At 39.7% G+C, this 25,944-nt stretch overlaps 1 protein-coding gene across 5 annotated transcripts in view; it reads right to left on the bottom strand.

The window, feature by feature from the left end:
* The window catches only part of TNPO3 (transportin 3), a 103,370-nt gene that overhangs the window by 42,964 nt on the left and 34,462 nt on the right, over nucleotides 1-25,944 (bottom strand). For all 5 annotated transcript variants that reach the window (XM_010378756.2, XM_030933270.1, XM_030933271.1 and 2 more), the window contains 7 exons: nucleotides 21,141-21,341; nucleotides 20,166-20,239; nucleotides 18,184-18,340; nucleotides 7,672-7,815; nucleotides 3,884-4,059; nucleotides 3,251-3,389; nucleotides 25-171 (listed from right to left, as the gene is read on the bottom strand). In XM_010378756.2, coding sequence (XP_010377058.1) covers nucleotides 25-171; nucleotides 3,251-3,389; nucleotides 3,884-4,059; nucleotides 7,672-7,815; nucleotides 18,184-18,340; nucleotides 20,166-20,239; nucleotides 21,141-21,341 — 1,038 coding nt within the window. The remainder of the gene's footprint in view (nucleotides 1-24; nucleotides 172-3,250; nucleotides 3,390-3,883; nucleotides 4,060-7,671; nucleotides 7,816-18,183; nucleotides 18,341-20,165; nucleotides 20,240-21,140; nucleotides 21,342-25,944) is intronic.

Here is a 25,944-nt window from a genome sequence, read left to right as displayed (position 1 = left end):
GAAGAGGTAGAGAAGGGAACTTACATGGTCTGGTTCCAGCTGGCAGTGTCGAGCCAAGGCGTGAAGCAGCCTCTGAATGTAAGCTTTGAAGATGCCATGAATAACTTCATCATTAGTTTTGTACAAATGCTCCCCCAATCGGTACCAAAAGTTAAATGAAATTTCTACTACCTGTTAGGTTAAAAGAGATGATTTATTTGAATGGGAAAGGAATAGAATAAGAAGACATTTTATTATCACCACGACCATACAGGAAGAAAGATATATTTTTAAATAATATGAGTGGAGTCAGTTAAGAAGTCACCTTTTCTCTAGCAGATTTACTATTATCTCCCCAAATTGTCTTCCCATGTTAGGCCCAAATCTCCATTTAGAATGACTGGCTTTACATTCCATTTAGTCCTGAGGTAATTCCTCCAAAAGTACACTGAATTTTGAATTTAGAGAAAACGGTAACAGACGCGGAAGTCTTTATTTTTATTTATTTTTTAGAGACAGAGTTTCATTCTGTTGCCCCAGCTAGAGTGCAGTGGCATGAGCACATCTCACTGCTGCCTCTAACTCCTGGGCTCAAGCGATCCTCCTGCCTCAGCCTCCCAAGTAGCTGGGACTACAGGTACACACCACCAAGCTCAGCTAATTTTTTTTTTTTTTAAGTAGAAACAGGGTCTCGCCATCTTGCCCAGGATGGTTTTGAATTCCTGCCCTCAACTAATCCTCCCACCTAGGTCTCCCAAAGTGCTGGGACTACAGGCATGAGCCACCGTGTCCAATTTTATTTTACTTAAAACAAATTTCAGCCAGGTGCAAAACACCATCTCTACAAAAAATACAAAATTAGCCAGGCATGTAGGTGGCGCATGCCCACCTAGGTCTCCCAAAGTGCTGGGACTACAGGCATGAGCCACCGTGTCCAATTTTATTTTACTTAAAACAAATTTCAGCCAGGTGCAAAACACCATCTCTACAAAAAATACAAAAATTAGCCAGGCATGTAGGTGGCGCATGCCTGTATTCTCAGCTACTCAGGAGGTTGAGGTTGGAGGATCACCTGAGCCCAGGAGGCTGAGGCTACAGTGAGCTGTGATCGTACCACAGCATTCCAGCCTGGGCAACAGAGTGAGACCCTGTCTCAAAAGATATATATATTTTCTTTAGAGACAGGGTCACCTAGGCTGGCGTGCAGTGGGGCACAATCATAGCTCACTGCAGCCTTGAACTTCTGGGCTCAAGTGATTCTTCCACACAGCCTCCTGAGTAGCTAGGAGGACTACAGGCACTTGCCACCATGTCTGGCTAATTTTAAAAATTTTTCTGCAGAGACAGGGTCTTGCTCTGCCACCTAGGCTGGAGTGCAGTAGTGTAATCATGGCTCACTACAGCCTCGAACTCCTGGGCTCAAGCGATCCTCCCATTCAACCTCCTGAATAGCTGGGATGACAGGTGTGCGCCAGCACACCTAGCTAATTTTTAAAATTTTCTGTAGAGACAAGGTCTTCCAATGTTGCCCAGGCTGGTCTCGAACTCCTGGGTCCAAGCAACCCTCCCACCTCAGCCGCCAAAAGTGTTAGAGGTATGAACCTCATTAGAGGTATGAACCACTATGCCCAGCCAGAAGTCTTTTTATTTATTTATTTATTTATTTATTTATTTATTTATTTATTTATTTATTTATTTTGAGATGGAGTCTTGCTCCGTCGCCCAGGCTGGAGTACAGTGGCGCGATCTTGGCTCACTGCAACCTCCACCTCCTGGGTTCAAGTGATTCTCCTGCCTCAGCCTCCTGTAATGCCCAGCTCACTGCAACCTCCACCTCCTGGGTTCAAGTGATTCTCCTGCCTCAGCCTCCTGTAATGCCCAGCTAATTTTTGTATTTTTAGTAGAGACGGGGTTTCACCATGTCGGTCAGGCTGGCCTCAAACTGCTGACCTTATGATCTGCCTGCCTCGGCCTCCCAAGGTGCTGACAGGCGTGAGCCACCGCGCCTGGCCAGAAGTCTTTTTAAAAGTATTTTTCTGAAACTTCTGAAATCACTTCATTGAATATTTGAGATTCAAAATCATCTGTAACTCCTGAACATAACTGATTCAGCTTCATGTCACTTTTATTCACCTGTTTTCTTGAATGTGACAGAAAGGGAGAAAAGGCCTGGGATTTTACTCATAGCCTCTTTTCCACATGGCACTGTTTAAAGGAGTGATAACTATGTGGGGTTACATTTTCCCAGAAATGTTTTGGGTTCCACTCAAATCTAGGTATCCTCATGACATTATGTAAAACAAATAAACCTTGTCTTGCATGTGATAACAGAAAACGGGTCGAGAGTCACAGGACCACTGTGCCTAAGGCACAGTAAGAGGGTCCCTACCATCCTTTTCCCATCAAGGATCCAAAACAGAGCTATTTAAAACAGTGCCCAACTTGGGAGCACTTCTTTCTCACTTTTTTCTTTTTTTGAGATAGAGTTTTGCTCTTGTCGCCCAGGCTGGAGTACAGTGGCCTGATCTCGGCTCACTGCAACCTCTATCTCCCGGTTCAAGCAATTCTCCTGCCTCAGCCTCCCAAGTAGCTGAGATATTATAGGTATGAGCCACCTCACCCGACTAATTTTTGTATTTTTAGTGGAGACAGGGTTTCACCATGTTGGCCAGGCTGGTCTCAAACTCCTGACCTCAGGTGATCTGCCTGCCTTGACCTCCCAAAGTGCTAGGATTACACGCGTAAGCCACCAAGGCCGACCCTTTCTCATTTCTTATACTATAAAACTTCTCAAATAAATGAGATTTTAAAAAATCTAGCAAACCTCGGTAGGTAGGGTGTCAAGGATTCTGAATGACAGAGACCCTTAAGTCTTTTCCATCCCTTTGTCATTCTCATCCATCATTTGGAGAAAAATTGGGGATGTTAAGACTTGTGGAGGTATAGTTAGAATTTGGTGTTTTTTAGCTGTAAAGCTCTAGAGAATAAGTCAAGATAGACAAGGGGTTCACTGGAAAGGCTTGCTTTCTAACGAGTTCCTTGAGGGGTCTACGACAGTCAGCCTAGCCAACCAGGTAAGAAAACAGAGATGGACACAACGCAAAAACCCAAATATAATTTTTTTAAAATTCCAAAACAGAGGAAATCACATTAATTAAAAACAAGACTATAATTTCTCAACAATAAAAAGCTGGGCATAAGGTAATGAAATATAGATAATATGCAGCACACAACTTGGAGAATAATGGCCTTAGAATAGCATAAACACTACCTCATATTGAGGATGTCCTGCACAGATAAGAAGCAGCTCCAGAGTTCGGAGGTCCCCAAGACCTTGGCCTGGAGTACAAACAATTTTTTCAAGAAAAGTTTCACATAGTTCAGTGAAAATACGGCAGTAATTCAGAACTCTGTAGAAGACAGGCGAATGAGAACAACGAGTCAGAAATCTGGATATTATAAGTATATACAGGCACAGTTAATCAAATAAATAAAAGGTTCCTCAGTCTAAGAGACATCTAGTGATTATTTACTATGTTGTATCACAATCCCCATGACAGACACCTTTACCTAGATCATACACTCCTACACATGTGATTTGTCAGTTCAAATTCTCAATTATTAAAACATTTGAATAAAAATTCCCATCAAATCACACTTGATATTTTAAAATTTGTCTCTAATTTTTAAAGCCTTACCATTTCTATGGTAATTCTACAAACCCTGCATCCAATTTGCCACTCTCGGTTTAGAGGAGCATAGTAGAGTGTCTTTAGGAAGCAACTATCTGTACATTTACAGAATCACCGAGAATCACAAAAGACAGATGAATAATAAAAAGTGACTTAAAAGAATGACCAGACTGTAGGTAAACCCAGGGCTCCAGACTTAAACAATTACTCACTTGTCTAAATCTTCACGTGCCACAGCCATATGATAGGCAGTCTCCAACGTCAGCACTCCCTGAAAAAGTTGCATAGCTAATGGCAAGTTAGTCTCCACATTCTCAATGGCATAGAGAGCTGAGCATACACAGTCTGAAGCAGCTTCATGTAGGTTAGATGAGGTCTTATCCTGTTGCTGGGGAGGTAGCAGGAATAGGGAAGCAAGAAGTATGATCACTAAGGAGTGATCTACAGTTGGCCCTGCATACCCTAGGGTTCAACCAAGCATCGATAGAAAATATTCAAAATATAAGCAAATAATAATACAATGAAAAACACAAATTTAAAAATTACCCTATAACAACTATTTACATAGCATTTATATTGTATTAGGTATTATAAGTAATTTAGAGGTTATTTAGAGTATATGGGAAGAGGTGGGGAGGTTATATGCAAATACTGCACCATTTTATATAAGGGACTAGGGCATCTGTATATTTTGGAAACTGTGCACAGAGGGGCGGGGTAGTGGGTGGTCCTGGAACCAATTCTTTGAGGACAGTGATGGATAAGTGTAATAGGAAAACAATTAGAGCCTCTTTCTTTCTTTCAATTACAGCCTCTTTCTGAACATGTACTGTAACAGTCAAGTCATAGGCTTCCATGAGAAAACATCCATCAATCTTCCCAATCCTATTTCTGTTTCCTTATATGTCAAGCAAATCAGTCTTTCTGTCCCTAAGTCATGGTCATATCATTTGTAATCTCCATGTTCTTGTTCACACCAGCCCCTCTAAATGGAATGCCATGTGTTTCCTACCCTATTCTAGTGTGTGAAAATCTTTTCCATCCTTTTTCTGATTTCAAGTGCTACCTAAAATGAAAGGGCTCAACAAGTATCAAAGACACATACCTAAACACATCATTGTGAAATTTCAGAATACCAAAGTTAAACAAAGGTCCAAATGGAATGCCATGTGTTCCCTACCCTATTCTAGTGTGTGAAAATCTTTTCAATCCTTTTTCTGATATTCAAGCACTGCCTAAAATGAAAGGGCTCAACAAGTATCAAAGACACATACCTAAACACATCACTGTGAAATTTCAGAATACCAAAGTTAAACAAAGGTCTGTAAAATTTCTGGGGAAGAGAGAAGGAGGTAATAGTAATGAGCAGAAATCAGAGTTCTCCAACATTTCATTAACAATGATGCACACTAGTAAAGGAGAACAAGGCCTCTGAACTTTTGAAGGAAAATAATATTCAACCTACAACTTTATAACAAGCTGAGCCATCAATCAAGATTGAAAGCAAAATAAAAATAGTTCTCAGTCATGCAAAAATTCCAAGTTTACTTTCCATTATATGTTTCCTGAAGATGTTATCTGAGGGGGTTTGAAAGAAACAGCTAACCTAATCCAGAAAGCACAGTAAAGACAAGTCCCAAGATGGCGGGGAGTAGATCTAAAGAACTGATGCAAATCAGAACAGACCAAAAGGGCCAAGAAGGGAATCCTCCAGGGTTTCTAGTGAAGAGAGTACAGTTGAGAGGTTAAATGCACTTAGTAAGGGCATATTAGTCTTCCTTGAATAATTTTTTTAAAAGGATATTTAAAATCTCCAGTGGGACAAAAAGCTATACAAGCAGGTTTGGGAGAGCACAAAGATGCAAATTATTCATTAGGTTATTCTTAGATTGAATAGTGGGTTCAAAGATTCTCATTATATTACCAAGTTATTAAAAGGTAAGTGTTCGAGCTGGGCACGGTGGCACACACCTATAATCCCAGCACTTTGGGAGGCCGAGGTGGGCAGATCACAACGTCAGGAGATCGAGACCATCCTGGCTAACACGGTGAAACTCTGTCTCTACTAAAAATACAAAAAATCAGCCAGGCATGGTGGCACACACCTGTAGTCCCAGCTACTCAGGAGGCTGAGGCAGGAGAATCATTTGAACCCAGAGGGCAAAAGTTGCCGTGAGCTGAGATTGCGCCACTGCACTCCAGCCTGGGCGACAGATCGAGACTCTGTCTCAAAAATAAATAAATAAATAGTAAGTGTTCATACTTATTCTTTTGTATATATCAAGTATTTTAATTTTTAAGTTTTTTTAAAAAAGCTATTGAGGGAAAGTTGTACAAGAAAGTTGTGGTCCAAACATAAAGCAAATTAAAATGTGACATGGGCCAGGTGTGGTGGCTCACATCTGTAATCTCAGTATTTTTGGGAGGCTGAGGTGGAAGAATCGCTTGAGGCCAGTTCGAGACTAGCCTGGGCAACAAAGAGAGACCCTGTCTCTAAAAAAAATTAAAAACTAGCCAGGCATGGTGGCACATGCCTATATCCCAGCTACTTGGGAGGCTGAGGCAGGAAGATTGCTTGAAGCCAGGAGTTTGAGACTACAGTGAGCTACGATCATGCCAATGGAGCCACTCCAGTCTGCACAACAGAGAGACACCCTAACTCCCTGTGACACTCCCCCAAAAAGAAAAAAAGTAGCATGATTTTAAACCACTGAATGAACGTAAAAATGAGAATACATTTTACCCTGACCCTAGATAACACTCTTACCAGTGACAGAGGGGTCCTGACACTGGATCCGTAGAGGAGATAATATAATCCTGGCATACTACTTAACTGCTTCCTTACTCCAATCCCAATTCCCAGAAATTACCACTGTTAAGTTTGAAGTATATTCTAGACTGTCCTCCATTTATATGTAATCAATCACATGTAAATTTTTTAAACAAAAGTGGGACATGACTTTATTTACAGTGATTACTCTTCATACTATTTGTTGAGGTGGTAATAAATATTATCATTATTGAGGAAGGATACCAACATACATGAAGACAGACAATGGCAAGCAAAACAATGACTGGCATCCTAATTTTCCTGAGACTTAGCTTCTGATGCAAAAATGACAGCAGAAATACACTACCACTGACAAGTGAAATGTCTCCTTGAAGAATGTCTTTCTTTTCTTTAATTGACAGTGGCATCAATCTAGCATCATGGTACTATCTTCTAAGTAACAGTGCATCTGCATACATTCAGAATACATGCAGCTTCCATACTAATACATCTTCATTGAAGGAAACCCTCCAGCAGAAAAAGACAGTTTTTCACGTCTCCAAACACCCCTTCAATAATATTTATGCTTGAGATAATGTTATGTTTCTTGTTCTAAAATGTAATCGTATTCTAATGACTCCCTACCTCCTATCTACCAAGACTATATTACTAGGCACTGCTACTTTCAAAGCTTAAAGAAGAAACACACAAGTATATAAAAATACATTAGTACTTACTCTACTAATCTCAAAAACCCAAATCCATTTTGCACATACAATGATGTTTAACTAATCTCAACTACAAAGATAGTATCTTCATCTATAATTGTCTCTGGGTGCACTAAACATAATTTTTAATTCTTTCTGTTCTGTTTTTTCCTAAACTTGTGATGCACATATATCATGGAAATGTCTAGGATTCAATGACCATTATTGAAATACATAATTTTATATTTTTAAAACGAGGAAAAAGATACCAATGGTTATTTGAATTTTAATATGTAAATTACGTATCAGCATATAAGATTGTTTTCTTCTTAAACATAACTATATCCTATTTTGAGTATTAAAACTGATACTTCTAATTCGGTACCTGGTAGCAAGGAATATTGCTGTGTTCTTAATACATGCCTTCCAGTTACTGTGCAAAAATTTGAAAAAACTGTTATGTCCCAGCAGGTTAGTTACGAAGTGACTGGCAGAAATACTTTGATAAATAGTCATTACTTACCAAAACCTCAAAAAGGAGTGCTAGTAATTTATTGTTAGCCATGAAGTTACTGTCCAAAACTCCCAAGTTAAACCAACTTCCCAAACAGCGAAAAACCTTCATAAGCATTTTCTCATCTGTTCCTGCTTTTTCTACACAGGTCATCTGAATAGGGAAAAAAACTTAAAATGAATAATGTTAATCTATATATTTAAACCATTATTACAATCACCTTACAAGTATAATAATGAGAAGGATGGCAATAAAACAGCCAACAGTTAAAAGTGCTATTTAAGTGTCACTGTCTTTTTTTTCCTTTTAAGAGAGAGGGTCTTGCTACATCGCCCAGACGGGACTACAGGCATGTGCCACTGCATCCAGCTAGGCACCACTGTTCTAAATACCACTAATCTACTTAATTACCGAAATGGTTTGGTTCTGTGTCCCCACCCAAATCTCGTATCAAATTGTAATCCCCAGTGTTGGAGAAGGGGCCTGGTAGGAGGTGACCGAATCATGGGAATGAACATCCCCCTTGCTGTTCTTTTGATAGTTCTCACGAGATTTGGTTGTTTCAAAGTGTGTAGCACCTCCCCCTCCTCTCTCTCTCTCCTACTGGCCATGTGAAGATGTGTCTGCTTCCCCTTTACCTTCCACCATGATTGTTAAGTTTCCTAAGGCCTCCCTAGAAGCAGAAGCCTGTACAGCCCACAGAACCGTGAGCTGATTAAACCTCTTTTCTTTATAAATTACCTTGTTTCAGGTATTTTTTCTTTCTTTTTTTTTTTTTTGAGATGGAGTCTTGCTGTGTTGCCCAGGCTGGAGTGCAGTGCCACGATCTCGGCTCACTGTAACGTCCACCTCCCTGGTTCAAGCAATTCCCCTACCTCGGCCTCCCAAGTAGTTGGGATTAGATGCACATCACTACACCCAGCTAACTTTTTTGTATTTTTAGTAGAGACAGGGTTTCACCATGTTGGCCAGACTGGTCTCAAACTCCTGATCTCAGGCAATCCGCCTCGGCCTCCCAAGGTGCTGGGATTACAGGCATGAGCCACTGCACCCAGTCTCAGGTATTTCTTTATAGCAGCATGAGACTGCACTAACACAATCCCCAAATACAACTTTATAGGTAGCTACTATTATGGTCTCTACTTTCTCAATGGGAAAACTAAGGTACAGAGAGGTTACAGACTTACCCAAGTTGTTTCAGAAATAACTTACTAATTTCTTAGTTCCCACTTCTGCATTAAGTTTGTATTATCCAAAAAATTATTTTATAAGTAGTTTACTTATTTATATACCTGGTTGTCACAGAATAGATAACTAGAGTAAGCTAGGCATACTACTGTATATTTCCACAAGAAAAGCTAATGTTTCAGCTTTGGCAATAGAATAATAAACATGTCATCCCACAGAAAGTGATACTACTATAAATACTATAAAAAAGATAAAACAGAATTAGACTAAAACTCATTGTTCCTCCTTGTAGACTGTTTTTGTGATATATATTTTTTCCAAACTAAAATGTAATGCATCTTTTTCTAGACAAAGAATGTTTTAAAATAGCTCTTGCAGCAATGAGTTAGAAATGTAATTTTCATGGGGTTCAGGAGGCATGAGAGTGGGGGTGAAATCCCATAATGTATTATTAAATCAGATCTAAATATTGATATTTGTGGTTACAATGCAGATATAAAACGCACAGGAAAATTCTCCAAGTTCAAAGCTTCATCTACTACATAAATCTACATTGAACATGACTGTCTTTATTATTGTGCTCCAAAGAATGCTAGGTTGCTAAGATGAAGAGAAGTGAGGGGTTAATGAGTGACTGTATGCCAGCTCATTCCCACAGAGGGGATATTTAAGATATTCAGGTCTGGGCCGGGCGCGGTGGCTCATGCCTGTAATCCCGGCACTTTGGGAGGCCAAGGCAGGCGGATCACGAGGTCCGGAGATCGAGACCATCCTGGCTAACACGGTGAAACCCTGTCTCTACTAAAAAAATACAAAAAACTAGCTGGGTGAGGTGGCAAGCGCCTATAGCCCGAGCTACTCGGGAGGCTGAGGCAGGAGAATGGCGTGAATCCGAAAGGCGGAGCTTGCAGTGAGCTGAGATCCGGCCACTGCACTCCAGTTTGGGCGACAGAGCAAGACTCCGTCTCAAAAAAAAAAAAAAAAAGATATTCAGATCTGGGCCGGGGGCGGTGGCTCATGCCTGTAATCTCAGCACTTTGGGAGGCCAAGGCGGGCGGATCACGAGGTCAGGAGATCGAGACCATCCTGGCGAACACGGTGAAACCCCGTCTCTACTGAAAATACGAAAAAAATTTGCCGGGCGTGGTGGCGGGCGCCTGTAGTCCCAGCTTCTAGGGAGGCTGAGGCAGGAGAATGGCGTTAACCCGGGAGACGGCAGAGCTTGCAGTGAGCGGAGATTGTGCCACTGCACTCCAGCCTGGGTGACAGAGTGAGACTCTGTCTCAAAAAATAAAAATAAAATAAAAGATATTCAGGTCCGGAAGCTACCTTTAAAAACAAAACAAAACGGCTGAGCACGGTGGCTCACGCCTGTAATCCCAGCACTTTGGGAGGCCAAGGCGGGCGGATCACGAGGTCAGGAGGTCGAGACCATCCTGGCTAACATGGTGAAACCCCGTCTCTACTAAAAAAGACAAAAAAATTAGCCGGGTGTGGTGGCGGGCGCCTGTAGTCCCAGCTACTCGGGAGGCTGAGGCAGGAGAATGGCGTGAACCCGGGAGGCCAAGCTTGCAGTGAGCCGAGATCGCATCACTGTACTCCAGCCTGGGCAACAGAGCGAGACTCCATCTCAAAAACAAAACAAAACAAAACAAACCAAAACAAACAACCTTTCCTTCTCAGAAGACAGAAGAAAGGAAGTCCAAGTACATTAATATACCTGATTCCTTCTATTTCTTCTCTCTCTTCCAGGCCATTATATTTCAGTGGGAGGAAGAAAAGTACATGACAAATAAGCTGACCAGTCATTCTAACACTTAGACTTTCAGACTCTGTCTGGGGGAAAAAAAAAAAAAAAAAAAAAAAAAAGAAGGAAGAATGGCAGGAAAGGAAAGAACTGAGTTCTTGCTTTATAGGGGAAAGTACTCGTAAAAAGTCATCAGAGGCTGCGTGTAGGGGTTCACGCCTGTAATCCCAGCACTTTGGGAGGCTGAGGTGGGAGGATTGCTTGAGCCCAGGAGTTCTAGACTAAACTGAGCAACAAAGTAAGACCCTGTCTCTACAGATTAAAAAATAAAATAACACTTTAAAAGTCACCAGAAAACACACTAGATGAGATGAGAAAATGTTGCAAATATGGTTCTGGCCCCATTAAGTTCTTCTAGTTATTTTTTACCTCAAGACTTTCTTTGTTCCCCTGAAACTCAGAGAGAAAATATTCACGGATGCCAGGCAGTTGCCTAGAATCACTAAAGTGGCCAGAATTTTTAGAAAAGAGTATAACACTAATATATGCAATATATTTAAATATGTGATATATAAACTAATAAAGGCACAGGAGCACTTAATTTCAAGGCTGAAAGTAGAGTAAGTTCCCTTAACATGAACTGGAGCCACTGAGAGATTTCTCTTTAAGAGCTGATACTCATTCTCTCTCCCTCTCAACCTGTCTCAAACTCTCAATTGAATCTTTGATGCTGTTGATAAAAACTCACCTTTTTCCAACTCCACCTTTTTCCAACAAGCATATATAATTACATAATCACTTGGCCTTTATACTTCTTGAATGTCATTTCAATTTTAATAAGACATGATGTATACAAGTGGAAGGATTTGCTTGTACATTCTAACTACAGACTCAAACTGAAGGACCAAATTCTGAAAAAACCTGTTTCTAAAACTAATCTCTTTGAAAAGATGAAATTCTGCAAATTAAATCAAACATACATTCTAAAGCATCAGAACTAAGAGTTATCTTCTGTTTCTCTTTGAGAGCTATGCTATGTTAAAAATCTGTCTCTTAAAGTAAGTCTTCAAAAGCTTCAAGATAAATGCCAGAGTCCAGAAGAGCTCACCAGTAAAAAGATAGCAGGGATAAATAAGAATTGAGATCTTAGATTAACAAAATAGAATGTGGAGAGACAAAAATATTAGAAGCACAGGTTCAGTTCAGCTATGACAGCATGCAGAAACACATTTAAAACTTCAAAAAGTTCAACACCATGTTTAGGAATGGGTCCATTAGGAGAGACCACAAAAGTATAATACTAACAAGAAATAGGATAGAATGTAACCATTAAAGGAGAGTGTGCAGGAAACTAAACGAGAAAAGGTCCTTTTTTTTATTTCTTTTTTTTTTTTGAGAAGGAGTCTCGCTCTGTCGCCCAGCCTGGAGTGCAGTGGCGGGATCTCAGCTCACTGCAAGCTCCGCCTCCCAGGTTCACGCCATTCTCCCGCCTCAGCCTCCCGAGTAGCTGGGACTACAGGCGCCCGCCACCTCGCCCGGCTAGTTTTTTGTATTTTTTTTTAGTAGAGACGGGGTTTCACCGTGTTAGCCAGGATGGTCTCGATCTCCTGACCTCGTGATCCGCCCGTCTCGGCCTCCCAAAGTGCTGGGATTACAGGCTTGAGCCACCGCGCCTGGCCGAGAAAAGGTCTTAAGACGAGTTTGGACCCTGGCATTACAGCCACATGCCCATTTTTTTCTTGGCCATATTGGACTAATTTCATCCTCTGGGTTCTATAACATGACAAGCTACATGACAAAATTAGAGACATTTTTAAGCACCACAGGAAATATATTTTTCAGACTGCACAGTTAGGAAAATATCACCTGTGACTGACTGTCATGATGTGCTAAGTCAAGCACGTGCCTTGAATGCCCAAGTGGCTGCTGTAGTTGACTGCTGTGGCAGTAACCATGACACAAAATACATGTGGACTGGATTATTTTAAGTTCACAAGTGCTTACAAAAAGAAAATGACAAATTCGAGTCCATTAATTCTCAACTCAAGCCATAGAGTGAGCACCAGAGCTTTCATGCCAAGTCTACAAGCAGCTCTTATTTTTTGTGGCTACAAAGTCAGCACTGCTGAAACTCACATACAAAACTGTGTGACTTGCTGAATTACAAACAACAGTTGAATTTACAGTCTCTCCACACTTCTCATGTGAAAGTTAGGAAACTGACTGGTAAAAAATGGGATTCTGAAATTTGGAAAGGAAACATCTGGTTGGACCTAATGAACATGAGTCCATCATACTTCAAAAAGACAAAAACAGAAAAAAAAAAAAAAATTAACATTCAAGGCAGCTTTAAAATAAACCCTCATTTTGAAAACAATTAAGATTTATCCTACCCTTCTAGTAGGAGTCCATAAGAATGCCAACTTATATGTACAAGGAATGAAAGAAATAGTCAAATATCATTTTGCAAGCCATTGCAAAATGAAAGTATTATTATTTTTAGAGACAGAGTCTTGTTCTGTTGTCCAGACTGGAGTACACTGGCACAACCATGGCTCACTGCCACCTTGAACTCCTGGGGTCAAGTGATCCTTCTTGCCTCAGACTCTTGAGTAGCTGGGACTACAGGTGTATGCCACCATGCTTGGTTAATTTTTTTTTTTTTGAGACAGGGTCTTGCTATGTTGCCCAGGCTGGTCTTGAACACCTGGCCTCAAGCAACCCTCCCACCTCAGCCTTCCAACATGCTGCAATTATAGGCATAAACCACATTGCCTGGCCCATAATGAAATTATTGATTAAAGTAAGGATTATCTACTGGAATGTAAAATAATTAGGCTAAAGTCTGACAGGGAATTGAACATTCATAAAATAACAAGCTTCCATCACACAAACTACATTATATTACAAAGGAGGAAGGTGACTTTTAAAAATGGAAGGATCAGACTTTCATCCTAATCCAGTGGTCAACCCTAGCATCACTAACAGAAGCATCAAGTACCTATGATATATTCTATCCCAAAATGTTTAACTTTTAAAAACTAATCATCCAAGCCTCTCAGTTTTTCTCAATCAGGATCCTAGGAAAGAATTAAATCCTATAGGTTAAGTGTGGTGGTTCACGTTTGTAATCTCATCATTAGGGGAGGCCAAGGAGGGAGGATCATTTGAGACCAGGTTTGAGACCAGCCTGGGCAACATAGTGAGGCTCTATAGCTACAAAAAAGTTTACTGTATAAGAATTAAGTCCTTCAGAAAATTATCTGAGTGCCTATTTTCTTAATTATCCTAAGGGTGGTATATAGCTAGAACCATTATTAATGTAGAGGAAAGAATTCATTACATATAATGAAAGCTTTAGGTTTAATTCTCTTGAGGAACCCCTACTGAGAAGGGCTGCTTAGATACAACTTCCAATTAGAGGAAATACAGAGAAAAGAAAAACAAGCTAAATGAAACAAAGGAGAGACAATCAGAAAATCATAAAGGTAAGACAATTCTATAAAACGACTGGTACAATCTCTTCAACAAGTCATGTCATTTTAAAGAAGGAACAGGATGTGGGACTGTGACTAAGAACCTGATACAAGGCATAGTTATAGATTGGATATTCTTTGTAAAGAGTAACTTTTTTTTCTTTCTCTCTTTTTGTTGAGACGGAGTCTCACTCTGTCACCCAGGCTGGAGTGCGGTGGTGCAATCTCGGCTCACTGCAACCTCTGCCTCCTGGGTTCAAGCAATTCTCCTGCCTCAGCCTCCCAAGTAGCTGGGACTACAGTGCATGCCACCACACCCAGCTAATTTTTGTATTTTTAGTAGAGACAGGGTTTCACCATGTTGACAGGATGGTCTCGAGCTTCTGACCTTGTGATCTGCCAGCCTTGGCCTCCCAAAGTGCTGGGATTACAGGCATAAGCCACCAGGCCCGGCCTGTAAAGAATATCTTAGGACCAACTGGTGAAATGTGAATATGGTCTGGGTTTATCAGATGATATGAAAACTTACTAACATGAAAAGATAAGCAGATGACTGAAAAAGCAACATGCAGAAGAATAAGTAAAGTATAATTGCATTTGGGCTTAAAATATCTGTATACATGTCCATAAAGAAGTATGTTCATAGAAGAAAGGGTTAACTGTATGATCTCCAGATGGTTTGAATGTAATTTGCTGTCCATATTTTCTAATTTTCCATAAAACGATTTCTTTAAAATAAATGGCTAAGTAAGAAACATATATTTAACTTAAAAGGATCATTTTATTTATTTATTTATTTATTTTGAGATGGAGTCTCCCTCTGTCGCCCAGACTGAAGCGCAGTGGCGCAATCTTGGCTCACTGCAACCTCCGCTTCCCAGGTTCAAGTGATTCTCCTGCCTCAGCCTCCTGACTAGCTGAGACTACAGGAGTGTGCCACCACACCTGGCTAATTTTTGTATTTTTAGTAGAGATGGGGTTTCACCATGTTGGCCAGGCTGGTCTCAAACTCCTGACCTCAAGTAATCCGCCCGCCTCAGCCTCCCAAAGTGCTGGGATTACAGGGGTCAGCCACCGCACCCAGCCCTCCAATGAATTTCTAATACAAAACTGAACACAATTTTTAACAGAATTTTAATTTTTTTCAAACAAAAAGATCTATGATCTTGCTGTACTGAAACACATCTCTGAAAAATAATTTACTATAGGTGAAGTATCCCTAATCCAAACTCCAAAATGCTCCAAAATCCAAAAGTTTTTCAGTGCCAACATAACGTTCAAACAAAATGCTCACTGGAGCATTTCAGATTAGGAATGCTGAACCAGTAAATATAATGAAAATATTACAAAATTTAAAAAACTCAGAAATCCCAAATACTACTTTTTTTGCCCTTCCCTAAACACTTCTGGTCCCAAGCCAGAAGTGTTTGATAAGGGATATTCAAGCTGTATAACCACATTATTGAGAAAATTAAGCTGGACTATAAAGACCTATAAATGAGATATGGGCTAATCAATTTATTACCATGTACTTTAGGAACCAGTAAACATTTTCTATAAAGAACCAGATAAGGCTGGGGGCAGTGGTTCAAGCCTGTAATCCCAGCACTTTGGGAGGCCGAGACGGGCGGATCACGAGGTCAGGAGATCGAGACCATCCTGGCTAACATGGTGAAACCCTGTCTCTACTAAAAAATACACAAAACTAGCCAGGCAAGGTGGCGGGTGCCTGTAGTCCCAGCTACTCGGGAGGCTGAGGCAGGAGAATGGCGTAAACCCGGGAGGCAGAGCTTGCAGTGAGCTGAGATCCAGTCACTGCGCTCCAGCCTGGCGACAGAGCGAGAGCGAGACTCCGTCTCAAAAAAAAAAAAAAAAAAAAAGAACCAGATAAATATTTTACACTTTGCAGGCCATATGGTCCCTGTGAAAAATACCCAATTATCCTGATATAGTCCAAAATAATAGACAGACAAAATATAACCAAATGGGCATAACTGTGTTCCAACAAAGCTTTATTTACAAAAAGAGGCAGCCAACCCATAAACTATAGATTTACCCACTCCTGCTCTAGAGTATTAAAAATGTCGACTAACTGAAAGGAGCTTAATCACATCTAATTCTTTTAAAAATGTGTATTAGCTTATCCATAATGGGATACTCCTCAAAAGGTCAAGTAAAATCTTCTATCACCTCCCTCTCAAAATTTCAGTTCATCTTTAAGAGAGGATCCTTTCTTTTCTCTCTCACAATATACAAAAATCAAATCAAAATGGATTAAAGACTTAAATGCAAGATGTGAACTGTAAAACTACTACAAGAAAACATTAGGGAAATGCTGCAGGACATTGATCTGGGCAAAGATCTCTTAAGACAGACCTAAAAATCAAAGGCAACCAAAGCAAAAACAGTCAAGGGATTACATCAAGCTACAACGCTTCTGCACAGCAAAAGAAACAATCAACCAAGTGAAGAGACAACCTACAGAATGGGAGGAAATATTTGCAAACTACCCATCCAACAAGAGATTAATAACGACAATATATAAGGAACCCAAACAACTCAATAGCAAAAAAAAAAAAAAAAGATAAAAAAATGGGCAAAAGATCAATAGCAAATGCTGGCAAGGATGCAGAGAAAAGGGAACGCTCTGGAATGTAAAGTAGTACAGTCATGAAAAACAGTATCGAAGTTCCTTAAAAGACTGAAAATAGTACTACCATATGATCTAGCAATCCCACTGCTGGATAAATACCCAGAAAAGAAACCAGTATATCAAGAAGATGTCTACAATCCCATGTTTACTGCAACACTATTCACAAGAGCCAAGATATGGAATCAACTTAAGTACCTACCAATGGCTGAATGGATAAAGAAACAATGGTATAGGTGCACAGTGAAATATTCATTAGCCACAAAAAGAATAAAAACCTGTCATTTGTAGCAACATGGATGGAACTGTTAGACATTATGTTAAGTGAAATAAGCCAGGCACAGAAAGACAAACATCGCATGCTTTCACTGCTATGTTGGAGTGAAAAAAAAAAGGATCTCATAAAGGTAAAGAGTAGAATGATGGTGATCAGAGGCTAGGAAGGGTAATGGGGAAGGGAGGATGAAGAAGGGTTGATTAATGGGTACATAAATACAGCTGAATAGAAAGGATAAGTTACAGTGTTACACAGCACAAAAAAGTGACTATAGTTAATAATTTATTGAGTACTTCAAAATAGCTGAAAGAGATTTAGAATGTTCCCTACACAAAGAAATGATAAAGGTTTGAGGTGATGAATATCTCAATTTGATCATCACCTGATTTGATCTGATCATCACATATTATACACTTGGATAAAAATAATACACTGGCTGGGCACAGTGGCTCACGCCTGTAATCCCAGAGCTTTGGGAGGCCAAGGCAGGTGGATCACTTGAGGTCAGGAGTTCGAGGCCAGCCTAGGCAACATGAAGTGACACCATCTCTACAAAAAAAAAAAAAAAAACACAAACTTAGCTGGGCATGGTGGCGCACACCTGTAGTCCCAGTTACTCAAGAGGCTGAGGTGAGAGGTTCACTTGAGCCCAGGAGGGGAGGGTGCAGTGAGCTGAGATCATGCCACTGTACTACAGCCTGGGAGACAGAGACCCTGTTTCAAAAAATAAAAGTAACACATGTAACCCCACAAATATGTACCACTCTCATGTATCAATTAGAAAAAAAACAGGAAGGATCCTTTCTTAGTAAAGTAGGGTTATACACACTTCCCTTTGCATGATCCTTTATTAACAGTCAACAGTTTGGAGCATTAAGCAGTAGAAGAGCACAAGATATATAAAGAGATGGCCTTAGTTCAAATTCTGAATTAACAGTTGTGTAACTCTAAAGTCCATTTTTCATTCATAAAAGAGATAACGTCACCTTTAGAGGATTATACAGAAACTTAAAAAGCATAGTTTCTGAAAGTATGTTGTAATGGTAAGGTGTTACATAAATGCCAAAGCATCATCATTAAATTTTGCAAAGAAAGCTATTTCACAATAATGCAATTGGATTACAAAATAACCATCATGGTTTTCTGCCTTTATGCAGCAACTTAGTATTTCAAACTTACTCACCAATAGAGATACTACTGTACTAGAGTAGAAGGCCAGATCTTCTATAATTTCTGTGCGCCGATTAGCTCCAATTCGTAAGGAACGACTATGTACTTCTTCAGGTAACACTGTAAGGATCTCCAGCAAAAAAGGCAAAGAAGTAACATCACTGCTGTATCTGCAAAAGAAAAAAGGGGAGATATGTTATTTATAGCCAGAAAATACACAATCACGTAAGATAACAGCCATCAGAGTAACTCAACAAAAGCAGCATTCCCACCACTATTAAGGAGAGAAAAAAGATATAAACATAAATGTCCTCCACAATCAGTTAAGATTAAAAGAAGGACACAGTTTTTCAATGAAACATAGCCATTATAATGAACGTGATATCTATATGTCCTAACATGAAAAAATGTCCACAATGTAGTAAGTGAAAAACATGTATGAAACATATTGAATATGGGTGAACAAATACACAGGTATTTGTACATTAAAATATATATGCACTTATTTATTTTAAAATGCATAAAGGAAACTCTACATAGCCAATTGTTAATAGTGGTTGCTTGTAATACAGGGTTAAGGGCCAGGTGTGCTGGCTCATGCTTATGATCCCAGCACTTTGGGAGGCCAAGGCAGGAGGATCACCTGAGCCCACAAATTCGAGACCAGCCTGGGCATCACAGGGAGACTGTCTCTACATTAAAAATTTTTTAATTAGCCAGGCATGGTGGTGTGGATCTGTAATCCCAGCTACTTAGGAGACTGAGGCAGAAGGATCTCATGAGCCCAAGAGTTGCAGGTTCCAGTGAACCATGATCACACCACTGCACTTCAGCCTGGGTGACAGAGCGAGACCCTGTTTCAAAAACAATATATAAGGATAGGGAGAGAGGATGGGGTTCGCTTCCATACTCTTAGAATTTTTTCAAGGAGCATGTGTCAATTTCCCCAATAAAAATTTTCTTTAAAAAATAACCTATCTGCTCAGGAGGCTGAGGTAGGAGGATCACTTGAGCCCGGTAGATTGAGGCTGAGGTTGTAGTGAGCCACGACTGGGCCACTGCACTCCAGCCTGGGTGACACAGCAAGACTGTGTCTCAAAAAAAATAAAAATAATTTTTAGAAAAGTTATACAGGCTGGGTGAGGTGGCTCACACCTGTAATCCCAGCACTTTGGGAGGCTGACGTGGGCAGATCACTTGAGGTCAGGAGTTTGAGACCAGCCTGGCCAAACCCCGCCTCTACTGAAAATATAAAAATTAGCTGGGCATGGTGGCACATGCCTGTAATCTCAGCTACTTGGGAGGCTGAGACAGGAGAATCACTTGAACCTGGGAGGCAGAGGTTGCAGTGAGCCGAGATTGCACCACTGAACTCCAGCCTGGGCAACAAGAGTGAAACTCCAGCTCAAAATAAAATAAAATAAATAAAAAGTTATCCATAAAAGGCTGTAATGACACACTACATTGTAAGTAAAAAGTACATCTACTCTGTTCAAAAATAACTTCCCAACCAAATGCAAGCAAATATCAAGATTATCTTGCCAGGACCCAGAAGGAATACTTGTTCCAAAGTAGCAAGTTCTGTGTGTCTAAAAAGAATACTGTCCCTCTGATAAACGTGAAACAAACCCCAATTAGTAAAAACATATATTCATAACAACTTCTCATTTAATATACTCTTAAATTCTATATTTTTACAAAATGACTGTCATGCCAGTTAGTGAGAGTGATCCACAAGGCAATAAAAGACTTTGCTGCAATTAATTCAAGAAGTGTGTGTTACATAAATTACTAGTCTTTTACATCCCACACAATATATTTCAGTAGTATTTAAAATTTTAGATAAGTTTCACTTAATCTAACAAAGGTTAATAATATAATTCTATGTTAAGAGTTCAGGGAAACAGTCAAATATCTAGCTATTGCCAACAAATTTCTCTGTGTAGGTTAATGGCAATTCCAAATGCTAATATACAGTCAATACAAATTACTTACTTTTCCACCAGTGTTTGCACACATCCCTTCCAGGAAGGCATCTGTAGGGCAAGATCTGCTATTGCTAAAGCCAGCTGAATAAGAGAGAATAAATGAAGACAGATGAACAGAAATAGGGTTACAATAAATATTAATTGGGAAGCAAAGAAATTACATTTCTTCCAAACAATATAACAACTAAGACTAACCTCCCCTCCCCCATTTCTCCCAACCTTCAGTTATATGTATCTGATGTAAACTCTTCTGGGTTAGCTATAAATTGCTGAAATTTAAGAGTTAACTTTTAAAAATTAAAGAAAAAAAAACAGAAAAGAAGTTAAACAACAGAGTATGGACATTCCTCAAAATATATCAATATTTACTTTTATTTGGCAATACCACAGAACTTCACAGACATATAAATTATACTATGCCAAAGGTCAAAGCTACTAACAAAGTCAGACCTTTGACTCAGTTCTCAAATAATGGATTGCCATTTCCCTTCTCTTTCCATTTCTCATCTTGAAGACTTAAGCAAAAGCCTCCTCTTCAAGGGCACTTCTATGCCAGGCAGAGGACACATGTGAGTATGTACTCACAGAAGCTTCCGGTTTTCCTATCTAATGTATTTCCCTGTCCAAGGGGGAAAAGGACAGATGCTCTAGTTCAACCTTTCATTCATGAGACCTTTACTAAAGCCAATCAGCCCAGAAAAGATTTCTTAAAAGGCAACTACCTAAACCTCTGACCTAGCATGCCTGTGAAAACATATACTCACCTTAACCACTTCTGGTATTAAGTTAGTTCAAAACCAAATGAACTCTAAGATTAATACAAAAGATTAAAAATTTCATTTTCTATCCACTTACAAGAATACAGCAGTACATCTGTAATGAAGTTAACATTACCTCACATGGCCTAGCAATACCAATTAAAATAATCCTGATAAATCCAAATGGCCATACAAATTTCTCTAATGAGAAGCACAGGATTTACCTGCGTTACAATGACAGGTGACAAGTCTTTCAAGTTCTGGATATGGGTTAGCAATGAGTCCCGTAAAGAGGCATGAGAGTCTGTGGGGAGCTCATAAAATGAGGTCTGAATCTTCATTTTCATGGTCTGTGCAGCAAAATAGCATGATTCCACATCCTGTCGGATCTGTAACAACTGGTCTGAGATCTCCCATGCATGAACCTGAAAGCGTATTAGATAAAGATGTCTTAAAGAAGACTACTTTTCTAATTTTAATGCCACAATCTCAATACTTATATAAACATATTTAGACCAACGTATAAAGAAAGAAAAATCTGACAAGCTAAATTACCCAGTAATTCGGCCAACAGTTCAAAATACATTGTTGTATGCTCTGTTCAACAAAGTAATTACCTAAAATCTGACTAATTCTAGGAAGGCATGAGAACTATCAGTTAAATTAATAGATACAATCTTGTTGATTTGAATGACTGTGTGGGTGTCAAGAATATGAAGAAAAATGTCCCAAAAGTCTCCACTAAACTAAAATGTCACTGTATAATTTCCAGTCCTAATCCATGGTTGGATGTTTCTTCTCTTTTCTTGCTTAAAATAAAGCTTTGTTCACTCTAAGAATTGAATCCAGAAGCTGTTTTAATATATCTATAAATATAAGAATATATTTTATATTGGTCTCAGTAGCCCTACATTTCAATTATTAGTTCCTGATAAAACAGAAGAAAAACTATCTTGGCTCAAGTAAATATTTCACATCCTTCAATTATTTTCTTTCTTTTTTTGGAGACAGAGTCCCGCTCTGTCACCCAGGCTGGAGTGCAGTGGCACAATCTAGGCTCACTGCAACCCCTGCCGCCTAGGTTCAAGTGATTCTCCTGCCTCAGCTTTCCGACTAGCTGGGATTACAGATGTGCACCACCACACCCTGCTAATATTTGTATTTTTAGTAGAGGCGAGGTTTCACCATGTTGGCCAGGCTGATCTTGAACTCCTGACCCCAGGTAATCCTCCTGCCTCGGCTTCCCAAAGTGCTGGGATTACAGGCATGAGCCACCGTGCCTGGTCCCTTCAATTATTTTCTGATGAATTACTACTTGGCAAAGTGCTACATAGGCTACTGAAATCATTTTCAATGGAAAAATAAACTTATCTACAGACATAATAAAACGAACCAAAGTATAAAATCTGGTCTCTAGTAGCTAGTCACAACTGTAAAGGGGAGCCATATTTTGAAGACAACTTTGTAAACAAAATCGTGCAGTAGATTGTAGACAACTAATTAATTAGATTAATTCTAATCCAATTCTATGCTAAACAGCCTCTGGAAGAAGACTAATATGGACTGGCAATAATGGACTGAAAAAAATTTCAATCTCAATTCAGGAACAGTGTATATTGTAAAGAGAAGGGGTCAATTTCTTATGAAGACAGAGTTCTTCACAAGTAACACATAATCCCTTGTGTATCCTTCAAGATCTTTCCAAAGATAGATATGAAGCAAGTTAAGATATAGAAACAGGTAGAATAAACGGCTTATACAAGTTCCTAAAGTAAATGGAAAATAAAGACCCTGAATTTCCTAATTACAGATTTACTGACATAAAACTTAGCTTTAGGCTGGGCGTGTGGCTCATGCCTATAATCTCAGCACTTTGGGAGACCAAAGGGGAAAGATTGTTTGAGCCCAGAAGTTTTGACACTGGCCTGGGCAACATGACAAGACCCCCGTGCCTCTACAAAAAATTTAAAAAATGAGCTGGGGCCCGGCACAGTGGCTCATGCCTGTAATCTCACCACTTTGGGAGGCAGAGGCAAGCAGATCACCTGAGGTCGGGAGTTCAAGACCAGCCTGGCCAACATGGTGAAACCCTGTCTGTACTAAAAATACAAAAACATTAGTCGGGTGTGGTGGCACTCTCCTATAATCCTAGCTACTCAGGAGGCTGAGGCAGGAAAATAGCTTGAACTCAGGAGGCCGAGGTTGCAGTGAGCCGAGATTGCACCACTGTACTCCAGCCTGGGTGACAGTGAGACTCTGTCTAAAAGAACTAAAAAATAAAAAATAAAAAATTAGCTGCGCATGGTGGCATGCACCTGTGGTCCCAGCTACTTGGGATGCTGAGGCGAGAGCATTGCTTGAGCCCAGGCAACAGGCACCCTGTTTTTAAAAAAACCGCTCCTCCCACCCCCCACCAAAAAACCCCAACATTAGCTTTCGATGAAATAAGGGGTACAAAGTAAGCATGAGGTGTTAACTTCTTTACAGATAGAGTATATTTTGCTAATTTTTGTACTTTTTAGTCCAAGCATCGTGTCTCAAATGTATTCAACAAATGTTTAATGAATTAATGTAGTACTAATAGCACCAATTTTCCTTTCTCAAGTAAAAAATCTTCCAAAGTTTTTAGCCATTGATTAACCAGTAATCCAAGCACGCCTATGATTTAATATACCATCAGAATATCTTTACTTTGCTCACATTAATATCTTTTTATTTTTTGAGACAGGGTCTCACTCTGTCACCCAGGCTGGAGTGCAGTGGCACGATCTCAGCTCACTGCAGCCTTGACCTCCTGGGCTCAAGAGATCCTCTTGCCTCAGCCCCCTAGTAGTTGGAACTACAGGTGTCTGCTACCACACCCAGCTAATTTTTGTATTTTTTGTACAGATGGGGTTTCACCATGTTGCCCAGGCTGGTCTTGAACTCCTAAACTCAAGCGATCCTCCTGCCTTGGCCTCCCAAAGTGCTGGGATTCCAGGCATGAGCTACCATGCCTAGCCAATATATTTTTAAATAGCAAAAAGATTCTACGAAGCTTTATACAATCTCCACAAATCCCTCATAAAAACAGAGCATTAGACAGCAACAAAATTAGGTGTTGTCTAGTTATCTCCAAGGGTATCTACAAGAACCCCAAAATATAAGTGGAAAGAGACAAGCCGGTGACATCTGTAAGATCTGTGTAGTTTTAGTCTCAGTAAATGTGGACGCAGAGGCAAACAACATGGTGTCTAATGGACCTAAGAACAGAGAAACACCAAGAACCAATAGAGATTCACTAGAAAGTACAAGGAGCCAATCTGAGGATGGCAGTTGAAAATGGAGGAGGTTGGGCTGGACGCGGTGGCTCATGCCTGTAATCCCAGCACTTTGGGAGGCTGAGGCACACAGATCACCTGAGGTCAGGAGTTCAAGACCAGTCTGGCCAACATGGTGAAACCCCGTCTCTACTAAAATACAAAAATTAGCTGGGCATGGTGGTGGGTGCCCGTAATCCCAGCTACTCTGGAGACTGAGACAGGAGAATCACTTGAACCCAGGAGACGGTGGTTGCAGTGAGCCGAGATCACACCACTGCACTCAGCCTGGGCGGCTGAGTGAGACTCCGTCTCAAAAAAAAAGAAAACGGAGGAGGTTTTACCCAATCCAATAGCCAGTGAGTATAAGTGTGAAAGGGATGCCAACAGTTTAGCCTTTATAAAACCTTGAAACCAAACAGTGAGGAAAAGACCCCAACTGAGGAAAAACTGCTGTGAAAAAAAACCAAAATAATATAGGACAAGTATAATAGAGATGAAGGAAGAAAAGGTTGAAAGTATTATCCTTAATCAAACCTCCTTCTAGAAATTCAGAAAAACTAATTTCACAGAAAATAACCAACTGAGGTCAAATGTCATACATGGCTGAAAGAGAAAATAAGCAGAGTAACACCTTATGAGGAAAGAAGACCAGAAAAACAGGTTTAAAAACCTAGCCTATTATTTCAAAATGAGCTAAACAACATTAAGAAAATGATACAAGACACGGAAGAACAGAATTGGGAAGGAAAATTTCAGAAATGCGGTAAAAATCTCAGGAAAAAACCAGAAATTAAAGAAGAAAATCCCTTCACAGATGAAGACTAGGAGGAATTTCACTGTGACTAAACACATCAGATAATGTCTTAAGAGAAACACATGAAAAGGAGTGTTTTTTTAAATAAAAAAATTGTTTTTAAAGATTCAAGAGGAAATGACAAACATTGAACAAAGGCAAAGATCTAACATCTAGACAACAGAGATCTCTGAAGAAGAAAATCAAAACAAGGAAACACAACAATTATCAAAAACTGTAATTCAAGAAAACGTTCCTAGTTGGGCAAGGCAGTTTACGCCTATAATCCCAGCATTTTAGGAGGTGGAGGTGGGACCAGCCTGAGCAACATAGCAAGATTCTGCCTTTACAAAAATTTTAAAAATTAGCTGGGTGTGGTGGTGTGTGCCTGTAGTCCTAGCTACTAAGGAGGCTGAGGAGGAAGAATCATTTGAGCCCAGGAGTTTGAGGTTACAGTGCGCTATGATCCTGCCACTAAATTTTTTTTAATTTAAAAAATTTGGTATCAACGTTATCAAAAGAGGAAGGGTAAATACATGAATATAATCCCATCACTGTACTCCAGCCTGGGTGACAGAGAAAGACCCCATCTCTTAAAAAAAAAAAAAAAAAAAACAGAAAAGGTTTCTGAAATGTTGGGTGGTAAGGGAGAAAGACATGGAACTATACATTGACAGACTATATCATATACCTAAAAATACCAACCCAGAACAACCAATACTGAGACATAATCTGGTAAAATTAATATACTTAAAGAAAAAGAATAAAATAATTTGGGCATCTATATAAAAAGAGTAAATGATTTATAAGGGAAAAAATTAGATTATCATCTATTTTGACTTGAATACTTCATGGCAGAAGAAAATGAAAGAACATGGTAAAGATATGCTAAGAAAGAAAATGTGACAAAGATTTTATGTCAAGTCAAACTGA

The sequence above is a fragment of the Rhinopithecus roxellana genome, chromosome 6 (assembly GCF_007565055.1).
Source record: "Rhinopithecus roxellana isolate Shanxi Qingling chromosome 6, ASM756505v1, whole genome shotgun sequence".
Taxonomy (NCBI): domain Eukaryota; kingdom Metazoa; phylum Chordata; class Mammalia; order Primates; family Cercopithecidae; genus Rhinopithecus; species Rhinopithecus roxellana.
The sequence above is the reverse complement of the archived record's forward strand: the minus strand, read 5'-3'. Positions and strand labels throughout refer to the sequence as shown.